We start from the raw sequence: 21,895 nt of genomic DNA on the forward strand, positions 1-21,895 counted from the left end.
ATATGTTAGACCAGGCTGAGCAACGCCGACAAGAAATTTGGACTCGAACATTATGCACTCAGATACCCGGCAAAATTCCACGACATCACGGAATTAGCATTTGATTCTCGCAATTCTAAGACTGCTGAGCTACCGGCCACTTAAACCCATACCCATACCATGGCATCTTGTGGCTGTACTATAATATCATGCCCACGTAATATTGTAAAGATACAGAACCGCAGAAATGGGCGATCTGCTCGGTCAGCTTGTTCGACGTCGCATGCAGAGATGCTTGCCCGTTGTGTTTATGATTACTAGCAAGAAAAAAACGACAAGTCATTCGTGTTCTTTACCGGCTGTGCTTGCTATCTGGCTACTCATCAACCAACTTTTCCCTCCCAGCGTTACACCACCACTTGAACAATCTGTCATGCTACTCCTTTAAGCCCCCCACCGAACAACACGGCAAACTAGATTTATCTTTCCCGTCTTTTTCTGGTGCTAAGACCTACCTAGGCTTTCCAAATAATACAACCAAACTCACCGGTCATATGCAGACAAGCTGTCCTTGAAAGTTGGCTGATCTCAAAGAAAGGAATACAAGCCTGCTCGGTAGGTTCAGCATGTCCTCCGGTGCAAAGGACCCCCTGTCGCTACTGCATCTAATCAATGCAAAAGGCCGCACACCCAACATCAGGTAACATCTCCAGGTTGAAAACTGGATCCCTCATCAGCAATTCATCAGCAATTTGAATTTGCAATTAACACATGTCTACCAACCATCGACGCCAACACTCCTGGATCATTTGATTGAGAATCCATGTTCCACACATATATCACATTGCAACATTTCACCATCTTAGCCGGGTTGCCTCACCTCATGGGATGGGGTTTCCAAGTGATAATCTTCCACCTCCCGAGATTCAAACTCGCATTGAGCGATCAGGCCGATGTCTTATATGAATGAAAAACTAAGGGTCTTACTATCACCATGAACACATCAGCAAGAGTCATGATTATATGCGCGTGCCCAGGAAGGTCTCATCGATTGGAACTCAGGTACTCTATGAAAAGAGAGGCCGATTTCCCATCAAATATCCAGCCTCGCATATGTTTTTGTGTGAACGGGTAGGTTGCAGACGAACATCCGGCCAGCCAAAGTCTGTTGTATGTCAAGCAACATACGCCCCGTACCGCCCGTTGTACAAATGATCCCGAAAACCGAATGTGAAATTGTTCTTGTGGCTAAGATTATGAGCATTGTGGTTGAGATGGCCGCATACCGACAGTTCAATCCAGGAAATACGATGGGTGTCACCGTCGTCTTTTAAATTTGACAAGTTTCCAATTCATTCTTATACATTATGCTGGGCCAGCGGGGAATTCGCATTTCATTTGGATCGTAATTCGTAACTTATCACAACGAGCGTACTACTCAAGGTGAAACGATGGTAGGTCGGTTGGATTACTGGCAATGTCGTTAGAGTTTGATATTGACCGGTTTCCTATCAATATTAAGCATTATTCCAAAAAGGCCATGATCAAGGACACATTGTAATGGATATACCCTATGAGTGTCTAATTTTCTCACTGTGATAATGCTCACGTGAATGTCATCTGACTCTTTGCCATTACTAACCGTATGACTAAGGCAAAAAGGTTCTATTTTTGGTCGGTCGAAAGAGTGGTTTCGCCGCCAACGAGAACTAGTTGCCAGAAGACATACGAGATGTCCAAGATTAATCAATGCTATTGGTGCATTCTTCCTCCACCTTGGTCGCAACGACGACTCGCCATCATTCACACATTCACAATCTTTGCATTTCATCAAAATATTGCTAGATTAACATCAACCTACACAATTACGATCGCTAGTTTTATTTTTGCTACACCACATTCACTTGCTGCAGTTTTGAGATAGTTGACAACCATTCCATCGTGTTCGCGGGCATTCCTCGCGCCCAACAACATTCGACTTCCAACCTCCTCAGAATATCTCTCAGTACGGCGAGCGACAACAGTATAATTCACGATGGGCTTTGGGGATTTTTACTCGATCTGCGAACAAGCAGCGCTTCCATTATGTGCAGAGGTCGGAGCGATAACAACAATCGCGGGAAGTCATGGAATTGAGGCAAATTGTTATTCGCGCAATATTGAATTGGCCAACACGATCATATTTCAAGGAGCCGCAAGTTTCGTACACATCCTCGCGTTAATTATGACGGTTATTATGATATTGCACGTTAGGAGTAAATTTACTGCTGTTGGTAGGTTAGGCCGGGGTCTATCTTAAGATGAAGAGTGAGTAAAATGATGGAAACTAATGCAACATTTTTCAGGCCGAAAAGAAATCACAACTTTCTTCTACATATATATGCTCCTCACATTCTTTACACTACTTCTCGATGCTGGTGTTATCCCACCTGGGACTGGACCTTACCCATACTTCTCGGCTGTACAAAATGGTCTCACATCTGCCCTTACTGTCTGTTTATTGATTAATGGATTTGTTGGATTCCAACTATATGAAGATGGAACACGAATTTCAGTTTGGCTCCTTCGCTCAATCAGTGCCGCCATGTTCATTCTTACGTTCCTCGTTTCCCTCGCTACCTATATGTCCTGGGCAGGACTTGGACCCACTCGAACTGTTGGACTCTTCGTTGTGCTATACCTACTTTCTGCTATCGAGTTAGCTATCTACGGTGTTATGCAAGTAATTCTTGTTGTGAACACTCTCCAGGATCGTTGGCCCTTGGGTGAACTCTCTTTTGCCTTTTTCTTCTTCGCTGCGGGACAAGTTGTTCTTTACGCTTTCAGTACCAGCATTTGCAATGCTATCAGCCACTATTTGGACGGATTATTCTTCGCTTCAATCGCCAATCTTCTAGCTGTGATGATGATTTACAAGGTCAGTCCTAGTTTTATATCTGAATTTTACATATTTTTTTCTTATTAACACTGTAAACAGTACTGGGACTCTATCACTAAAGAAGATCTTGAATTTTCAGTTGGTATCAAGCAGAACAACTGGGAAGTCAAGGACCTTCTCGAAGATGACCGAAGAACCACCGTGTATCAAGACATGGACTATCAACACAGTCCCGGTCACCAACCTCGAAACTCGAACTATGGCGGCTTCAACTATTGAAGAGCCATGTTGCAATTTGGGGAGTGATCGAAAACGGAATGTAATGGAGGAAGTACAGATGGGAGCGATATGGCATGGGATGAGAATACTAGGGCTCATATTGCATTTTATTGCAGATACTGAAAGGATGGAGAGGTTTTGAAATTTGGGCGGGCGTTTAATCGGATTGGGCGTTTTTGTATGAATCCATGGATCTCTTGTAGATTGCAAGGGCTGTTCTAGTCGTCTTCTTGGTCAATAAAATGACATGGCATGTGAAATGAGCGGAAGGGGGCGTTTGTTAGTTTTGGGATCGAAGAGGAAGCGTTGTGGTTCTTGAAGGGATTGGGAGCAGAGAATGAGAAGTTGGATATGCTTTGGGGGGGGGGGGGCGGGGGTCAGGTGGATGTATATCGATTGGAAATGGGAGAGAATGGGTAGCGACGAAACTGAGATAGGGTAAAGGGTAGGGAAGGGTCACGATGATAGCTTGTAAAGCGAAATACAAATATAATATATCAGTGTCTTGTCTGCGAATAGTGTTCCCATATCATACCGTATGTCTCCCTCCCTTTTTTGACTTTTCTTCTAGTGATTCAATATCGGATATCATGCACGAATTGGTGAGTGACTCAAAAAGATTTTATCTATAACCTAAGTGGTTTGTGGGAATCTTTCCAGATGATGCGTTTTTCCCACATTAGAATGAACCCCGAGCCAAGGCTCTTTTCTCTACCTACCTATAACGTGTTGATTCAGATCCAAATTGTCGCAGAATAAACCGTCACGAATGATTCTCAGATATGTATATGCATATGCAAATACACTTAATATTTCTCCCCGAGATCCTACTCATCTTTTTCACTCGCGCTGATATGTATGTGATATGTGTAGATTACTAGAAGGATATCTTGTTAGAGGGGGAATGGGAAGGGGGGGGGAGGGGGGGTGATGTGTTGTATTGTAAGGTATTGTGATATGATATGATAGGGAGCGATATCTCGCCATGTAAATCGTTTGGAAGAGAGGGAAGAGAGAGGGGAGAGAAGAGAGAGGAGGGGGAATGTTGGTGGTTCTTTCTTTCCATGATCCTAGATTTTTGACAAGTCGGAGGATGTTTATCGTATGGGGTGTGGGTGTAGATGTCGGTGTGGAGGTGGCGTGCTTGGTATTGATATTAGGGTTCGCTATCTATTGACGTTGAGTCCCGGCGGTGGCATGGGGAGCTTGGGAAATGGGTACGAAGATGGAAAACGAAGGTGTAGGGGAGTCAATTCTGATGCACGCATAGTGGAAATTAATGATTCTTTGTATGTCCATTTACTCCACTTCGAGGCTCACAGGGTGGGATTTATACTGACGTGCATGTACAGATGAAGTATATATATATTGATAATTGTCAAAACATTCTGTCTTAGGTATTTCTATACAAGTACTTGACCAACTCCTCTCCACGCATTTTATATGCTCGCGTGCAAAAATCAAAATCATCCTCATCCATCCAACCATACACTATGTATTTAAAATTGCCCACTTTAATGATACCCGTATCCGTATCCCTATGCACATACCCAGTCTTCTTTTCTCGATTCTCCTTCTCTTCTCTTACAGCTGAAACCTACAACCTCGGTTCCACCATTCCCTTCCATCCAGCCTCCTGTGCAATCATCTCCGCGGCTCTCTCTCCAATTGCCAAAACAGTCAACATAGGATTGATAGTGGTCATCGTTGGGAAAACACCGGCATCCGCCACTCTCACTCCCTTAAGTCCTCTGACCTTTAGTTTCTCATCACACACACTCATCTTGTCCTGCGCACTACCCATTTTGGTAGTTCCAGCTGGGTGATAAACGGTGTGAGCAACCTTTCTTCCGTACTCTGAAAGTTGTTCATCAGTTTGAACTTCTGGGCCGGGTGCTACTTCACGGAGAAGCCAGTTTGAGAAAGGTGCCTTCTTTGCGATTTCACGTGCGGCCTTGAGACCAGCGACAATGGTGGCCGCATCGTAACCTTCGGGATCGGTGAAGTAGCGGAAGTCGAGGGCGGGTTTTACAGAGGGATCGGAGGAGGTGAGGTAAATACGTCCTCGTGATCTGGGACGGGGGATGTTGGGGGTCATGCAGAATGCATTTAGAGGGGCGTCGTAGCCTAGACGAGCAGTGTTGAGACAGAAGGGGATTTGGTAGCAGTGCATCATGATATCTGCAATGGTGCCATCTGGGAGACCTTTGGGGTTGAGTTCTGGGTGGGTGTGGTTTTTGGCGGCGTTGGGTAGTTCACGACGGAGGAAAATACCCGCGTCACTGTCCATGGTAGTTTGAGGTGGAACGGGGGCATTGAGTTCCCACATGATGATGGATTCGGGGTGGTCGATAAGATTCTCTCCTACACCTGGAAGGTCGTGTACGACAGGGATGTTAAGGTCTTTGAGTTGTTGGGCAGGGCCAACTCCAGAGAGGAGCATAAGACGACAGGTATCGACTGCGCCAGCACAGAGGATAGTTTCGGTCTTAGGGGAAACGGTGAGTTTCTCGCCGGATTTCAAGGTTACGTTTACGCTCTTGACAGTCTTGCTGGAGTCAAAGTTAAGTTTGCTGACCCAGGCGTTGGTGAGGATAGTCAAGTTTGGTCGACTCTCGGCACCGCGGAGAATTGGGTGGATGTAAGCGACAGAAGCCGAACTTCTTCGTCCATCATCTGGGTTATATGATACGGAGAAGAAACCAACTCCTTGCTCGAGAGCACCCTTCTCACGAATCTCGTGGTTGAAATCATGGATGATGGGGATGTCCATGGCAGTAGAGCAAGATTGGACCCAATCCTTACAGATTTGATTTCTGTGGCGTGGATGAACAGGGTTAGTTTGGTTGCGAAGGTTATCAATGAGACGCATCATGGTCTTGAATCCCCATCCTTTACATCCCAAACTCTCCCAAACTTGACAATCATATTCGAATGGACGGAATGATATCAAAGTGTTGTGAGAGGAGCAACCTCCAAGAACCTTAGCACGTGAGTGTCTAATGTATGAATTTCCTATATTCTGTCAGCGTCAACTTCCATTGCTCCGAGGAAGATCATAATCACCATTTGGTTGTTCCGTAGTTCCGTAGTCATAATCCAATTCTCCACCAAGTAATGTAAGCCATTCTTTGAGCTTCAATACTTTGTCATTATTGAAATCACTTGGACCACCCTCAATCATAAGAATCTTCTTATTTGGTAAGTATTCGGAAAGTCTGCTAGCAATAACACAGCCTGCTGTTCCACCTCCAACGATGACATAGTCAAAGTCATTGACTTGAGATGGGGATAGAAGATCGGTAGTCATCTTGAATGCTTGGTCTAATAAGTTTTGAATATCCAAAGGGAAAGGATTCTATTCTATTCAGAAGAGAAAGATCTAAATAAGAAACGATGAACGTATTTGTAATAGTAACGTGTAGAAGGTCGTCCTCAGGTGACTTCTATCTAGGGATTGAGATTGAAGATATCCTAGTCAAGGAGGGGCTGGAAGTGGATTCCAAATCGAGGCTATTCGGTATAATCGTATAAGGCGGTATCGTAAGAGAATATGGACGATCGAAGACGGAGCCCCTGGGGTTGACTGTACTATTGCCTATCAGGTATGCAAAGATATAAAATGATAGATAAAAATTGCCAAGTAGGGAAAGAGAGCGCGTGGTCGTTTGGATGGTTTGACTTATGAAATGACGGTGAAGACGAATCAAGATGGAATTTATTAGTGAGAGAGAATGGAGAGGAAAAAAATTAGTTAAAAATGGAGAGAGAAAAAGATATCTGTCTAGCCTTAGGAAACTAACTTCCCTCCTAGTGAATGTTTAAGAAGTCCTTTACGAAGTACCTGGTAGTTTTACCAAGTTATCAAGGATCATCAATCCAGCAATACTGTAGTACTGTAATAGTAAAATTGACTTTTTTGGTCAAGAAAAGAATGAGTGAATCATGATCGTGCCATATGCCATGACTTTTTTGAATCATTATCGTAGGTAGTAATGGTACATGGAGAGGGTATAAGTCAGTCAGTTAGTTAGTCAGTCAGTCGATCAGTTGAATGAGATTCCAATGTGTTTAGGAATTCATCTAAGGTTATCATTAATCATCACTTAGATTCTCTGGTATAGTAGTATAGCAGATACCGACTCTACTCTACTCTGCCGACCTGAACCATTGCAAACAATGAAATCATCTACTGCACAAAGAAAAGTCTAATCTGAGGTCTGATGTAGTCTGTAGATGCTGTCCGATGTCTGATGTCTGATGTCTGATGTCTGATGTCTGATGGAATCATGGAATCATGGAAGTCAATGAATGGATGGATCGATGTGTATGGATGAATGAATAATGTTGAAAGGAAAACTTTTTCCCGGTGCTCTGATGTTGTTTGATGTATCATGCATTAGATCAAATAAGGCTTAGGTCTGGTCAGCTTTTCTGGGGGACTGAAACATGTTGACCAATAATGACTTATATTGACACCCATTTGTTACAATCTAAGTTAATGTGAAATGCCAAGCCGTTACTTTTATCCTTGTCAATCGTCGTCATTACCAAATGGAGTGAGGTTTTCCCTACATACATCCATTCGTCGTACATAATCTTTTGATCTGACTTTGAGCAGTCAAAACTTCACTCATTCACCTAACTCTCTCCAGGTAAAGTCTTTCACTCTACACAACAGACACACGAGCTACCCATAGCCCCTTGTCTTGTCTTGTCTTGTCTTGTCTTGTCTTATCGATACCAATACCATTGGATATCGTATTGCCCCTTGACTTATCATCCATATCAATCAATCAATCCCATTAAACTTCCGATCTTTCTCCTTCTTATCATCATCTCCAAAGATTCACAAGCCTTCCCGCTATCTAGATCTATCTACGGAGTACGAAGTGAAGGTGGCTGGTCATCAATAACATATAATCGCCTCATCTGCATCTGCATCTGCAATCCCCCGAGAAGAAGGCGATTTCCCGTATCCAGTATTCCGCTCGGTATCTGACAAACGCTTCTCTTTCTGGTCCGATATTCCGCCATATTTGACAATTTCCATCTTGGATATTTTCCATCGTATCCATTTTTTCCCACTCCACACTGGCCACGATTCCCAATTAGTATTGGTGTACAGGTTTGAATCAAGTCCATTCCAGGAATTCACTTCTTAGCTACCGAAGAATACCGGTATCAAGGGTGTGCGCTTTCCTTTTGCCCCACCAAGGAAATTATTTGCTTCGAGACCCATTCCCTTCTTTACCTCATTGTATAGTATCATCCTAAGGTTTTCATTGGTGAAAGAAGTGAGTGAGCATTGAAAGTCTTTGAGTATCAGCAGAAGATTGATCATCAAAACCTATTCTCAAAAATGTCTACATACGCAGAACAACAGCTTTACTATGACGGCAAAGTCCAACAAGCAACTTCTAAAGAAACATTCACAACAGTCAACCCCGCAACAGGAAAACCTTTAGCACAGGTACAAAAGGCTTCTCCATCAGATATTGATTCCGCGATAGCTTCGGCACGCAAAGCATTCCCATCATGGTCCCAGACACCACCAATTGTCCGCTCCCGAATTCTTCTCAAAGCCGTTCAGATACTTCGCGATCGAAACGATGAAATTGCTAAGGTGGAAACACACGATACAGGCAAAGCTTATTCAGAAACCAGCGCAGTCGATGTTGTTACTGGAGCAGACGTGCTAGAATATTTCGCAAGCTTAGTCGCAAGTGGGGGAATGAACGGCGAAACTACACAATTAAGACCAGATGCATGGATATATACCAAAAAGGAAGCTCTGGGCGTATGTGCCGGCATTGGAGCTTGGAACTATCCAATTCAAATCGCTTTGTGGAAATCTGCACCTTGCTTAGCAGCTGGAAACTGTATGGTCTATAAACCATCTGAAGTAACCCCATTACATGGCCAAATCCTCGCACAAGTTTATGCAGAAGCTGGATTACCACCGGGAGTCTTCAACATTGTACATGGAGATGGATCAGTAGGAGGATACTTGACCACCCATCCTGGTATTGCCAAAGTAAGTTTCACAGGTCAAGTTTCAACTGGACAAAAGGTTGCTGCTTCAGCAGCTGGCGGCATGAAATATGTTACCATGGAGTTGGGCGGTAAAAGCCCTCTCATTATCCTCCCAGATACCGACCTTGAAAATGCTGTTGATGGTGCCATGATGGCCAACTTCTACTCCACCGGTCAAGTCTGCACAAATGGAACCCGAGTTTTTGTGCACGAAAGTATGAAATCGGCATTCGAGAAACGTCTTATCGAAAAGATGGAATACATTAGAGCTTTGGAACCAATGGATGCCAACAGTAATTTTGGTCCTCTCGTCTCGGAAATCCATCACAAAAAAGTCCTCAACTATATCCGACACGGAATTGAAAATGATAAAGCAAAACTCCTCTACGGTGGTCCCGAAAAACCAACCAATATTCCAAGTGGCCATGAATCAGGTTTCTGGGTTCGCCCTACAGTCTTCACAGACTGTACAGATGATATGCTCATCACCCGCGAAGAAATCTTCGGTCCAGTTCTCTGCATCCTCACATATTCTACCACAGAAGAAGTTATCCGTCGCGCCAACGATACAAAACTAGGATTGGCAGCTGGTGTTTTCGGCAAGAATATTAATGAATGTCATGAAGTGATCGGTCAGATTGAAGCTGGTATCACATGGATTAATTCATGGGGAGAGAGTCCCGCGGAAATGAGTGTAGGAGGTTGGAAAATGAGCGGAGTAGGTGTTGAGAATGGAAGGAGGGGATTAAATGCATGGGTTAGAGAGAGAAGTACTCTGGTGCAGAATGGAGGTGGAGAGGTGGGAACCGTTTTTTGTAAATTGTAAATTTGGAGTTGATGGTGCTTAGATAGATATACCTGCATTTGAGGGAGTTGAGGAATTGGAGGTTGAAAAGGGGGGTTTGCTTCCCTCATGAATCATAAAATCTAGATTATTGGGCCACATCAATGAATACAGCATAGACGTGTCTTGTGACACTGGTCACAGAAAACATACCAATCTGGTGGAATGAAAAGAACATTCAACATTCTGCATGCTCGTCCGAGGTCAACCAGAGACGAAATCATTTGTGGAAGTTTCAATCTGCAAATTCAAGTATACATATCCCGAGACAAGGGCGAATAGTGGACATCACATAGCAGTAGTTTGACCTTATGTCAAGGTCAAAGTTGTCAAAAGACAAAGGTAAAAAAAAAAACCTTTTTACATCTACTCTGACAGAACTGTTCTCTCTTTACCTCACCTTTTTCTTCTTCTTCTGTTTTCAACCATTTTCTGCAAACTCGTCATCAACTTTCTCCAGCCCTTTGAAATGGCAACATTCTTGCTAGTGCAAGATGATTGTTATCATATAGCCCTCTACATGAATATTCCCAATCTTGTATTCCAGGCCGAAATCGGTTTCCAACATCGTCATAAATGTCAAGGACAAATCTCCGTCACTCTCTCAATATCTCTCATGTATGCAGTCTTACAAAATGCTCCGATGAGTTACCTTGAATGTCAATTTCTATGTTCATACATCGTAAGCTCATAATATTCGTCATTCGTAGGTACCAGGTATCCATTATCCGTCGGGGGGGGGGGGGGGGTGTTTTTTTTTTCGGGGTTTTAGCTTTTGGAGTTTTTTTGCGATGCTTTTTGTTGATGGTGCGCTTCCGCTTGGTGATACACAAGGTAAATTCTCTCAGGAGATGCTGTGTTAGCTAGTCAGACATTGACTTCATTATAGTCGTACAAATTTCTCGTGGCGGCTCTTGTTGTATTTTCGACCTCTGCCAGGAGAAAATCGAGAAAATCGATCGATCAAGCCGAAGTATTGACTGCAACAGGTGCGACAGGTGCACATCTTTGAGCTCTGTCCTCGATCTCTGTGGTGGTATTAGTCTCTTGTCTTGGATACCAGGACCGTTCCAGTGGATATGTGCTCACCTCTTCTCAATTCCGGGTCGGATTCACCGCGCTCATCATGAAAACCACGGACGAAGCCAAGGCGATCGCTAGGAAGATAAATTAGCTAGAGGTCGCAAAGAAAGAACAATCGACGATTTCATGAGGGACATACTCGGGACGAATTTCAGCATTGGGGTTCAACTTCCTATACCAATGAAGAAAGTGATCAAGATCTCGTTCCTCGGCAATCACAATTCTCAACCTCGCGCTTTGAATCTCGACACGGTCATGGCCTTCCTCAAGTTTCGCCATATACTTCTTACTCGATCTCGGCCTATAAATCTCGATTCTGCAGTTGCCTGACTTTCTGTGACAGAAGCCACCTAGAATCCAAGAACCATCGACTACCAACGTGGGATACTGTGCGGATTTGTCATCAGCGCCATCATAGGGGTGCAAGACTCCATTTTTCCTGAGCTTCACTTGTAGGCTATAGTTCTGACCGAAATGTTGCCCAGGATTGTGTATACCTTTCTTGCCAGACCAGGTAACAGGGAAGGAACGAGATGGGGCGCCAGCATTGTAAGAAATATACTCGATAGGAATAAGAAGGAAGTATCGTTCAGCCTCTGTAATTCTAAGCTTGTGAGTAACAGCTACTGGTCCAGATGACTCTGAGCTGGAGGATCCAGTGCCAGTGATTGTTCTTCCCGATGAGCCTACATTACTATGTCTTGGAGTCAAGACCTTTGATTGCATTGCCTCTACATAACTAGGTTGATGGACGGGAATTGACATTTGTGCCGACTCTACATTCATAGATCGAGATACACCGGTCACTTCTGAAGCTGGCTCCTCCTTGATACCCTCCTGCCGACCAAATTGGGGGGCTTGGCCACTCCAGTTCCTACTCGCACCGCTGGCACTTGAAGAATTGGTTGCACTCGGGCGTACTGCTCGAAATTTAGATACCCCATCAGGCTTTTTCTGGATTTGAATCGGGGCTCCAGTCCTCGAGGTATATGTCTCATCGTAAAGATCGCTCAAATTGACGTCCAATGCCTTTCGCTTCAAGGGCGTCATCAATTGGCCTTGGCGGTAACCGGTGCGTTGTTTTTCTCCCATTCTTGAGGCATTGTCGGTGAGTCCAGCGTTCGACAATGCATATCTGGAGGCGCCCATGAAAGGGCTACTGATTTGTGACGATGAGTAACCTTGACGTGCGATTTGTGCAAAGGCAGAAGGGCCGTTTGAAAAGTCCAATATGCGTCTACTAGCAAAAGGTTGCTGCGTAAAAGCTGGCTGAAATCTAGTCGAAGCCGAATTTCGTGGCACAAAATCATTCCGAGGAATTGCTGCCTTCTCCCTGCCAAGGCCACAATCTCGGCCTGCGGTATCCACAGAGGGGAGCCAGGACTGAGCACGAGAGCCAAAAGGCTTGTTAGAGGCCATGCTGGACGATTGTGTTGGAACCTGAATGCCTAAACGGTCTCGAAGATAGGGTGCATCATTCATTGAAGGACTTCTCTCTCTCTCAATCAAGGTAGATGGAAAGGCCTTAGTCTTTTGACGCTTAATCGAGTGATCATCAGTTCGAGATGGTCTGAATCCAAGGCTTGCAGTCATACGATAAGAATCCACTGAAGCTCCCATAGTTGAAGGAACCCTGGGGCCAAACTCTGGAGAATGCACGAAAAGTGACTGTTTGCCATCTGAGCTCGCCACAAGATATTGACCCTGAATCACTCTCTCAGTTCGACTCACAGGCATCGTCGATTCACCAGCGAAACTGGTAGATGGGGTATCAACGGCGGCGCCAGTGGCTGTGCCAGGGATCGCAAGGTCGGAACCCAACGTGGGAATGGCATTTTCTTGTTCCGGGCTCTTCGAAAGTAAGATATCCCTGGCTTTTTCTTCGAACTTTTGCAAAAAAGTCTTGGCCTGTTCCTCTTGAATTATCTTATAATTTCTATCGTTCTTCTCGTCCAAAGCTTCATCCAGATCATCTTGCTGCTTGTCAAAATCTGCCTCAAGTACTTGCAGCTTTATTGAAAATTTATCGGTGATGATTTGTTTTTCCGCAAGCTCATCTTTATTGAGGGTAGCCGTAGCACGAGCCCATCGATCTCCCAAACCTGCGACAGCGACATTGTGTTCTTCTAGACTTTTTTGATCCACGAATTCATAGTCATTGCGTCTGGTATATGCATCGCGCCCAAGCATTTCTTGAGTGAGAAGTTTCATCTCCCCCATGAGGTGGTCGATCTTTTTCGCTGTGGGTTTGACTTTTCTGGATTCGTCCATCTTGAAAAAGAAAGAGGAAAGAACAGTCGGGAGAACTTGAATTGAAATAATAACAGAAGCCACTGAAAAGTGTGTGCGCTTCCAAGGTACTCGTTGTCTGGAAAGAGCGCCTCAGCAATTGAAAAACGCAAAGCCAGTGAGAATGCAATGGGGAAATGATGTACTTTGGTTGAAAGAAGAAGGAAGAAATCCACTTCCCAAAGGAAATAGAAAGAAATACAAAAGAATTTAATCAATCGATCTTGAATTTGTGTGCGTTGTAAGGTTTTAGGGAAAAGGTTGTTGTGGGAGATTTGTTGGTGGGAGTGTCATATGGGGAATATCTACGCGTGGAAATTGCCGTGAAAACTCTGTCTCCGTGGCATCATTTCAAATTCACTGTGCCCTCCATCTGAATTTTTTAATTGGCCAGTTGAAGCTCAAGGTCGAGGTGAATAGAAGTGAATTTTGGGAGACGGAAGTCTTTGATACCCGTGGACAATTATGAAATTGCATTCGTTGAACTCCACTGCTGCGCCCATCATAGTCTTATTGATATCCTGTACTCTCTATCATCCCAAATATTCAAGGAGATACCTAGATTCAGAAAGGGTGAACATGTAATGACTTTTGACTCGACCTCAAGTCTCCGAGTTGACCATGGTCTCAACCATTATGGTCATCGTCAAGCTCTCTAGAAATGTAGAGACTAGAACCATAACTGCAAAAACTTCATTCACTTTGATCTACAACTCCGTGCCTTTTGTTCCTGCGTCACCTTCACCCCATAGCAAATGTTTTAAGAATATACTGTCTGCATTGAATACTCGGCTCTTACAACTTCATCCTAACAACCTTGAACGGTAAGTCCTCTTCAGTGATCTCATCAAATCCCGCTGCCGGTACAATCTTCGCGTTACTACACCATCGCAGTCAGTAACCATGTACTAATGAGAATGGAAAACTCACCCAACCGCAAATCCCTTTCCCACCTCATAAGCCCTCGCCTTCCCTCTCCCCTTTGCCTCCTCTGTCAACTCCCTCAGTCTCACCTCAAACCCATCTTTGTTTTCAGGCCTACGCTCACCATCTTTACTCTTCGCCTTACTATCCTTGGCATATTTACCTAGTATCCCTACCATATTCAAAGGTTCCAATAGTCTCAGTTCGTGACTCCAAGCTGGTATTTTTCTAGGCCAGATGATTGTTGCTTTGAGACTTTTAAGCGACTTCATGGATCCGATTATCATCCATGTACGTTCCCAACGGGGCACATCGTTAGAGGAGGATTCGTTATATACTGTATAGGTGGGAAGGTCAGCGAGCTGTTGGGAATGAATAGATGTAAGGGCAGAAGGGGGAGCAAATCAAAGAATTGATTCTACTTACGAGATGATGTATCAAAGGAGAAATCGAGGGTTACGGAGGTTATGGAATCAAAGCGACGGGGAAGAATCTCGTTACTGAAAGAGATGAAGGATTCCATGCTGTCGAAGTTGAAGGTGTTGGTTGAGTAGAGAAGAGAGATTGCCTCAGAGTAGCTGTGTTTGTTAGCTTCAGGTTTTGCTTCAATCTTTCAATGAAACTCAGATGTTTGATCGAAGTAAGAGAAGAGATGAAACGGAGAGACAGAAGGTAAATGCGAGATAAATATGAGATACAAACATACATTCGTCTACAAACCTGTAGCAACGGAATCAAACTTCCGCTCCCCTTCCCAATTATCTCATGCACCCCACTCCCGCCAGGTATCTTCACGCCCCTACACCCCGCAACGATACACGCATCCTCCTCCCTCGTCCCTGCATCCAAGTCTCTTCTATCACTTTTACAAACAACATGACTCAACTTATCCTTCCTTCTTACGATATGCAGTACCCTCCCTCCAAGCACCCACTTGTAAATCTCCATCCTCACCTCCGACGGCAACAAACCAAAAAATGTACTCCCCCCTTGACCAAAGAATTTCCTATCCATATGTTCCGCCTCATTCCCATCAACCTCAAATCCCATCCCAAAAACGCCCAATCCATAACCCTCACTTGGCGTCAGTGGTCTCTCCTTTCTCTTCGTTCTCTCACTCACAGGCGCTGGAGGCACGTAAGATTTACTCGCTTTTCCCGTATACTTATGTTGCTCATACGGTCTCTTGATCGTCTTGTATGGTTTACTTGGTAAGTGTTCCGAAGAACGAGAGCCTGGCAGTGCATCCATAGCCATCTGAATGAGATGAGCAGAAAGACGTCTTCGTTCTGGGCCCCAGAGATGATTTCTAGACGGCGGGAAATGATCGCTGGGTGTGCTTGACATTTTGGCGTGTTTTCGTATCATGTAGTTCTTGTGGTATGATATCTCTAAGAAGCTGACAAACAGTCGCGCAATATAATTTACTTACAGATGATAGTGAAAGACGTTGTAAGTCTTACACATTTCGTATTTGTAAATCAAGTGAGATTAGCGCCAAGTAAGCCGTCCCATGTTGTTCGTAGGATACTGGTAAATCGGCACCGGGTTTTATGTTCTCACCGAAGGAAAGAAGGAATGTTACCTTGCATGAACAAATCATTTTGTGATGCACAGCCAGGGATATTGGCCCATCACCACACTCATTTGGACTCATTGTAAGATCTTACGTCAAATGGTTCCTCAGCTTACCCCCTGGACATTATGAGTCGTATATTACATGGCAATATGCTTGGCATCTGTATCCTGTAATAAATGGATAGAAGCAACACCAACAGCATGCTGACATAGTGGACCTTCGGGTACGACATGCTCTAGACTCGATAGGAAAAAATGAGCATGAAATGTCAATCACGTGATAACGAGATACGATAATTCGCAGGCGTGGCAGTGAAATTTTAGCTTTGAGTGGATGTTAAGAGGCAGAAACATCTACCAGGGGTATTATGACGGATTGATACCACAAAGACAAGAAACCCTCGAGTCGAGATGCGTCGCCCAACAGGAGAAAGTGAAGGCTGAAAGGCTTCGATCAAGAATGGTAAAAATGTCAATATACAGGTGTTGGATATCTAAATTCGCTCAAAAACAATACTCTTCTACATGCAAGAAGATTCCATTCGCTCCCGTTCCTTTATGCACTGCTCTCTCATCACTCAACTTGGCAGTTGAATTTCTAACCTTAGCCACCAAACTCTTTCCTCCACAGACTGTTATGGCAGTTTCTCCTCCCGTGATTTCTATTGGCCCTCTAATAAATTGACTAATATCTGGTCTTCCGTTCAAATATTTTATATCTCTCACTCCCCTCCTTGATTTCTCGCTTGATTTCGCCTCTGGTTTTTTGGCACAGCAACAACCACTACCAGGTTGAGGAGAATCTCCAGAGACGCGAGATATTTGCTGGGTGGTGACGAGGGATTCCATTTTATCCGAATTCTTTTCATCGTTATATGATTGACGTTTGGAACTTCGTATAGAGAGTTCGTCGTCGTTTGCTGTCCCACTAGATCGCGGATTACAGCAGCATCCTCCTGCCTCTGATGATGAGCTAGATGCAATAGATTTTATCTTTGAATCTTCTTCTTTATCCTCCTCACTCGGTTGATATCCTGCTCTGCCTTCTTCGGCTTTTGAGCTAGTCATTGATGCTCCATCGTTGCCAGTGACGGCGATTTTCACAATCAATTGAATACCCTTCTTATCCGCAAGAGCAAGCGCGCTTCCTAACCGTTTCGTATAAAAGTCGATATGGCTACGTTCGCGGACCACAAGAAGGAACTGAATTCGCTGCACACATGTTGGTGTGGGATTATGGAGGATAGATTCGAGGATGGGGAGGGTGTAAGATGCGCCAGTGGAAGCGGAGATCAGAAGAATGGTCTCATAAGAGCTCCAGTTCTGCAAGTAAAGTTAGTATGGAATCATTGGATTTTTGAGGGAGAGAATAATGCACATACTGGAGGTACACCGTAAGGACCAGAAACAAATGCGGTCAAAATAGCAGTCTTATCGACACTCTGCATTTTCGATGCGTAATTGTGTATTCTTCTCGAAAATCCTTTTTGAGCCCGGATTGCCAGTTGGATCTCATTACAATGACACTTATTCGACGTCTGATACGGACTCGCGATAGTAAAAGGATGAGTCTCAAGTGGACCGAGCCTTGGAAGCCATAGATACACATGTTGACCTGCTTTCCATGTGAATGGTGCGTCCTTGATGCTGATTATGGTTATATCATCACTCAAAGCCTGTAACGCCGCTTGATGGCCAACCCTTTGCATTCCTCTGCAGGCTGCTCCGACAACCTTCACTCTGAAGTTCCTGACAACAAGCAGGATACCTCTCAAAGCCCAGTCAAATGACATGGCCGCCACAGCAAACCATACGTTATACCTAGCATACTCAGGCACGTGAATGTACAGCAGCCACAAGAATACAGCCGCGCAAGCAATATGCTGCAACACGAAGACTTCATAAGCCATCCTTCTCAAAGGACTTAAGGAGCTTAAGAAAGTCCAAAGCAATATGCCCCATGCGCCCATTCCATATTTTACCATTGGCATAAGTTTAAGCTCAAAGGAAACAAAGTCAGCTCGGACCCATTCCCGAAAGAAGAAGGCACCATGAACCGTGACAGTGAGGAGTAAGGTCCTCGAAACCCAACGATGAAACCAATTCAATCTTTCATGTGAACTTCCAATCAAGGCTCCAATAATGTTCGACTTGGAAGAAAGTAGATAGATGAGCGGAACTTGTGTAACTGAGATCCAAGCGCCCCGAAATCCAATACGTTCATAGTAGTAGGCATCTTTTATTGTGACATCGTATGTCATCATGAAGATCAAAATTGCCCAGTAGCAAAGAAGAAGAATAGTGCGGCCTGACGAGGGAGGAGATAACCATGAGAGATAAGGAGTTGAAATGTGAATTTGAGGATATGATGATTCTCGGAAAATGGCTGTGGCTGTTGCGTATATCTCTTGGATTCGATTGCTAGGTTTAGTGGGATATTTTAGAGAGACTATTTTGCTTCTCCGAAGTCTGTTGATACATGTTAGCGATTTATGGTCTTTCCTGGTCACTGTTCTTGCTCTTGTTCATGCCCTGGAACCGTTTCCAAAGCACTTTCATGATTCCCTTCGGCGCGAGGTTGTTGGGATGTGGGTACTCTATATTCCTCTGAATGCCCACATCCCTCCCATCACAACGGAAGAAGATGATTGATCGATCTTCTAGGTCGAGTCTTCAAGCAAAAGACAACCGCAATCATTTTCTCAATTCACCAATAACGAACTTATTCCACAACTCCAAAGAAGATGATGAAAATACACTAACCTAACCCAATCTCTCCACCTCTCAAACCCCCTACACAGCAACACCGCACCGACGAACCCGGCAATAATATACCAATATCCCAACGCCAACTTCTGATTATAAGGTCTGAACATCATGTTCGAACCCATATCCATCCCACCACTCATCCCACTCATAAGTGCGTCCATCTTGTCCTAGATGTATCGGCCTCCACCAGAAAATTCGTAAGTCGTGATCGTCTTATCTTCCTCTCCTTCTTCCACGTCGCAGCCTTCCTGGCCTCCGAACCAGCGGAAATAGTCTCCTTGAAGAAAGTCGGCCTCTTCTCTTTCCAAATGATAAGGCAAGACGAGAATATGTTGATGAATGATTTCCCCACTTATCGTAATCGAATCTGAAAGCCCGGATCACTTCAATAAGATTCGATGTTCCCGACAACCTTTTTCGCAATTGATCAATCCTGGATGTTGTATTTCTGCTCTTTCTTTGATCGATAAGGAGCCTCGTTTGTTGAATTATAATGCAACTGTGCACCAAAGTCACTAAACTTTCCTTCCCTCACTTCCGGTATCAATGAATCGCAATCAACCCCAATTCCTCAAGATAGAATCGTAATTAAATATATTAATAAAAGAGAAAATCCAGTCAATCTTTCACCGTCATTCAAAATCAAGAACCAAAATCCGAATCCAATAAGTTCAAGCATTTACTAATTATCAACAGAGGACCAAAACATGTGTATGCCAAGCGACTAAACTCGGCTATGATCCTTGCCAAGTGGCGTGAAATGTGCTCAATTGCGCTCGTTTACCATATCTTGCTCATTGAAGAAGGGACGGACCACTTTGGATTGTATCGATGGAGTGTATGAGGAAGGAACCAGAAAACTTGCTCAACCAATGAGATTTGCACATGGAATAGGATATTGGGGCATTGAAACCTTTTCGAGGTTGTGAGTTGTAATTTTATGGGGAAACGGCATCGTGAAAGGGAGGAAGAGTGAGGATGGGAAAGAGGGGCATAAATATCGTGCGTTTACGATAAGGGTTAGGAAATGGGTAAGGTTATATACTACTGAAGTAATTGATGGTTGGTTCATTCTTGAGCAGCATAGCTTGAGTGAGCATAGACAATGAGCAAGATACGATATACTATACTATCTCGAGACTATGTAGTATGTAACTACCTACGAAATAGTATGTCTGGAATAATCTACCTAGTATTCATCTAGTGAGTCTCGAGTGAGTGTCTCTGACTCTCTGATGTCTGATGCACATGATCCCTACTGGTCCGAACACGTACAGGAACATCAGGATTCAGAAACCATCCGAAACATGAGAAGAATTAGGAAGTAACTACCCGGAGAAATCATCCTATCCGGAATTCGAATGGTGGCACAGTCACGGGTAGATAGATAGATATTAGATACCTACCTACTAAATATCTTTTAGCCACATACCGTACATATGGATACTTACCTAGGTATGGATGTTTCTTACCTACCTACCTCTTCTTGGCAAGGGGTCCATTCAAAATAAAATTAAAAGATGAGCAAGATATTCCTTTAGCATAGTCCAAGCATGCATGGTCCTCTTACAAACATACGAAGTAATCGCTCGATACGGAATGTGAGCACTTTTTATTGGCATATCCAGCAGGGTACTCAAGAGAAGATTAAATAACGTGCTCATCCCCAGGAATTTGATCAATTGTGAATAATTTAAGCTTTCAGTTTGTATCTTTTTTTAAGCCTCAAAGAATTTCATCTCTTACTTCTACTTTTGCCTACTTCCTTTGAATAATCTCAAGTCCTCCAATATCAACAAAGAAAACTTTCACACAATGGCACGTCTCACAGCTCTTCTCGGTCTTGCTACCGTTGTCTCCCAATGCTCTGCGCATTTTCTCTTGAACTCCCCTATGTCCTGTAAGCTCCCCAAGTTCGAGCCTTGACTTCACCAGAGAAAGGGAAAGAAAGAGAAAGCTAACACCTCCCCAGATGGTTTCGACGATGATGCAGAAGGAACCGCTCCTTGTGGTGGCTTTAACGTTGGTTTTGATCATAATATTACCGGCTTCCACGTAGATGGAGACTCAATCGCAATGTTAGTCGCTCTCGAACAATTGCGCACCTTGCATCTGTACCAAAAACAATTTTAACATACTTGAAAATAGGACCTCGACCCACCCAACGACAACATGGTTGTTCAGAGCCATGCTTGGAAATGATACTGCTGCAGCCAATTGGACAAACCTCATCCCATCTGTCCAACAAACTGGTCTCGGTGATTTCTGCGAACCAACCGTCACTGTTCCATCCACATTTGCTGGAAGCATGGGTGTCGTGAATGTTGTTGCTGATGGTCCCGATGGTATGCGTACTCCTAGCCAATCCCCAAATCTCTAATATCTTCCATATACTAACTGTATTCCTTTCCCCAGGACTCCTCTACCAATGCGCCCCCGTAACTTTCCTTGCCGGACCGGCAACTGCTACTCCTACTGCATGCAAGAACGCAACCGGTGTATCGGCAAGCTACGCTGCTGATGCAGCTCTTTCCAGCCTCCCAGCTTCCGCGACTGCAACCGCCTCCGGAAGTGGAACCTCCGGCACAGCTGCTGCCACCAGTTCCAGCGCGGCTGGAGCTTTGACTGTCGCACCAATGACCTACGGTGCTATGGGAACCTTAATGTGGGTTGGAAGTGTCGGTGTTGCAAGTTTCGCTGCTTTCTTGTTGTAAATTATGGATGGGATATGATATGAATAACGAATGAACAAACGCGAAATGCGCTGTAAATAGGATTATATTCCGGAATAATCGAAATCAAAAGAATTAATTAAAAATCACTTGGCGGACTTCAACTTGTAAATTTGGGCTCAGAGCTTACTGTCAAGACGGATTTTGCTCACCTACGTGCAATAATGAAATTCCATGAAGGAGACAATTCCGCTTGCAAAATTGAAAGCAAGAATGACATTTGAAACCTTAGACTGGAATTACTAGGTAGTACTCGTTGTATATGCTGGGATCACATTATAGACCGTGGGAATTTTGACGCATTAATCATGACAAGCCAAGGAAAATATCCGAATAAACACAGGATGTGTTCACAGAATATGCACAAAATAAGCCTAGCGGCTCATTCCAATGTTTTTGACCTCAAAAGCTTCATCAATGTGCCGCCAGATCGCCATTTTTCCGACTATCACGGATGTGAACACCCTTCAACCCCGCAATGGGTGGGATAATGATGTAATCTAG

The 21,895-nt window shown here is 44.1% G+C and overlaps 7 protein-coding genes across 7 annotated transcripts; 3 read left to right on the top strand and 4 right to left on the bottom strand.

Annotated features, from left to right (window-relative positions):
• Positions 1–2,014: 2,014 nt before the first annotated feature.
• On the top strand, positions 2,015–3,136 carry EAE97_008913 (uncharacterized protein; the record flags this gene model as incomplete). The annotated part of the gene is made up of 3 exons (XM_038879428.1): positions 2,015–2,252; positions 2,325–2,896; positions 2,957–3,136. The coding sequence occupies 3 exons, from the start codon at positions 2,015–2,017 to the stop codon at positions 3,134–3,136; spliced, it is 990 nt and encodes a 329-aa protein (XP_038729939.1).
• A 1,597-nt stretch (positions 3,137–4,733) lies between these two features.
• Positions 4,734–6,446, bottom strand: EAE97_008914 (uncharacterized protein; the record flags this gene model as incomplete). Its single annotated transcript, XM_038879429.1, has 2 exons — positions 4,734–6,151; positions 6,203–6,446. 2 exons carry the CDS (start codon positions 6,444–6,446, stop codon positions 4,734–4,736), a joined length of 1,662 nt encoding a protein of 553 aa, XP_038729940.1.
• A 2,052-nt stretch (positions 6,447–8,498) lies between these two features.
• On the top strand, positions 8,499–9,998 carry EAE97_008915 (uncharacterized protein; the record flags this gene model as incomplete). The annotated part of the gene is made up of 1 exon (XM_038879430.1): positions 8,499–9,998. One exon carries the CDS (start codon positions 8,499–8,501, stop codon positions 9,996–9,998), a length of 1,500 nt encoding a protein of 499 aa, XP_038729941.1.
• A 981-nt stretch (positions 9,999–10,979) lies between these two features.
• On the bottom strand, positions 10,980–13,370 carry EAE97_008916 (uncharacterized protein; the record flags this gene model as incomplete). Its single annotated transcript, XM_038879431.1, has 3 exons — positions 10,980–11,044; positions 11,106–11,173; positions 11,239–13,370. The coding sequence occupies 3 exons, from the start codon at positions 13,368–13,370 to the stop codon at positions 10,980–10,982; spliced, it is 2,265 nt and encodes a 754-aa protein (XP_038729942.1).
• Positions 13,371–14,183: 813 nt separating this feature from the next.
• EAE97_008917 (uncharacterized protein) lies at positions 14,184–15,659 on the bottom strand (the record flags this gene model as incomplete). Its single annotated transcript, XM_038879432.1, has 4 exons — positions 14,184–14,268; positions 14,319–14,649; positions 14,739–14,890; positions 15,019–15,659. 4 exons carry the CDS (start codon positions 15,657–15,659, stop codon positions 14,184–14,186), a joined length of 1,209 nt encoding a protein of 402 aa, XP_038729943.1.
• A 735-nt stretch (positions 15,660–16,394) lies between these two features.
• Positions 16,395–18,820, bottom strand: EAE97_008918 (uncharacterized protein; the record flags this gene model as incomplete). Its single annotated transcript, XM_038879433.1, has 3 exons — positions 16,395–17,213; positions 17,273–18,359; positions 18,654–18,820. 3 exons carry the CDS (start codon positions 18,818–18,820, stop codon positions 16,395–16,397), a joined length of 2,073 nt encoding a protein of 690 aa, XP_038729944.1.
• A 1,654-nt stretch (positions 18,821–20,474) lies between these two features.
• On the top strand, positions 20,475–21,373 carry EAE97_008919 (uncharacterized protein; the record flags this gene model as incomplete). The annotated part of the gene is made up of 4 exons (XM_038879434.1): positions 20,475–20,559; positions 20,632–20,737; positions 20,808–21,004; positions 21,075–21,373. 4 exons carry the CDS (start codon positions 20,475–20,477, stop codon positions 21,371–21,373), a joined length of 687 nt encoding a protein of 228 aa, XP_038729945.1.
• Between the last annotated feature and the right edge of the window lie 522 nt (positions 21,374–21,895).

Source organism: Botrytis byssoidea, assembly GCF_014898295.1.
Source record: "Botrytis byssoidea strain MUCL 94 chromosome Unknown BBYS_019, whole genome shotgun sequence".
In the NCBI taxonomy this organism is placed as follows: Eukaryota; Fungi; Ascomycota; class Leotiomycetes; order Helotiales; family Sclerotiniaceae; genus Botrytis; species Botrytis byssoidea.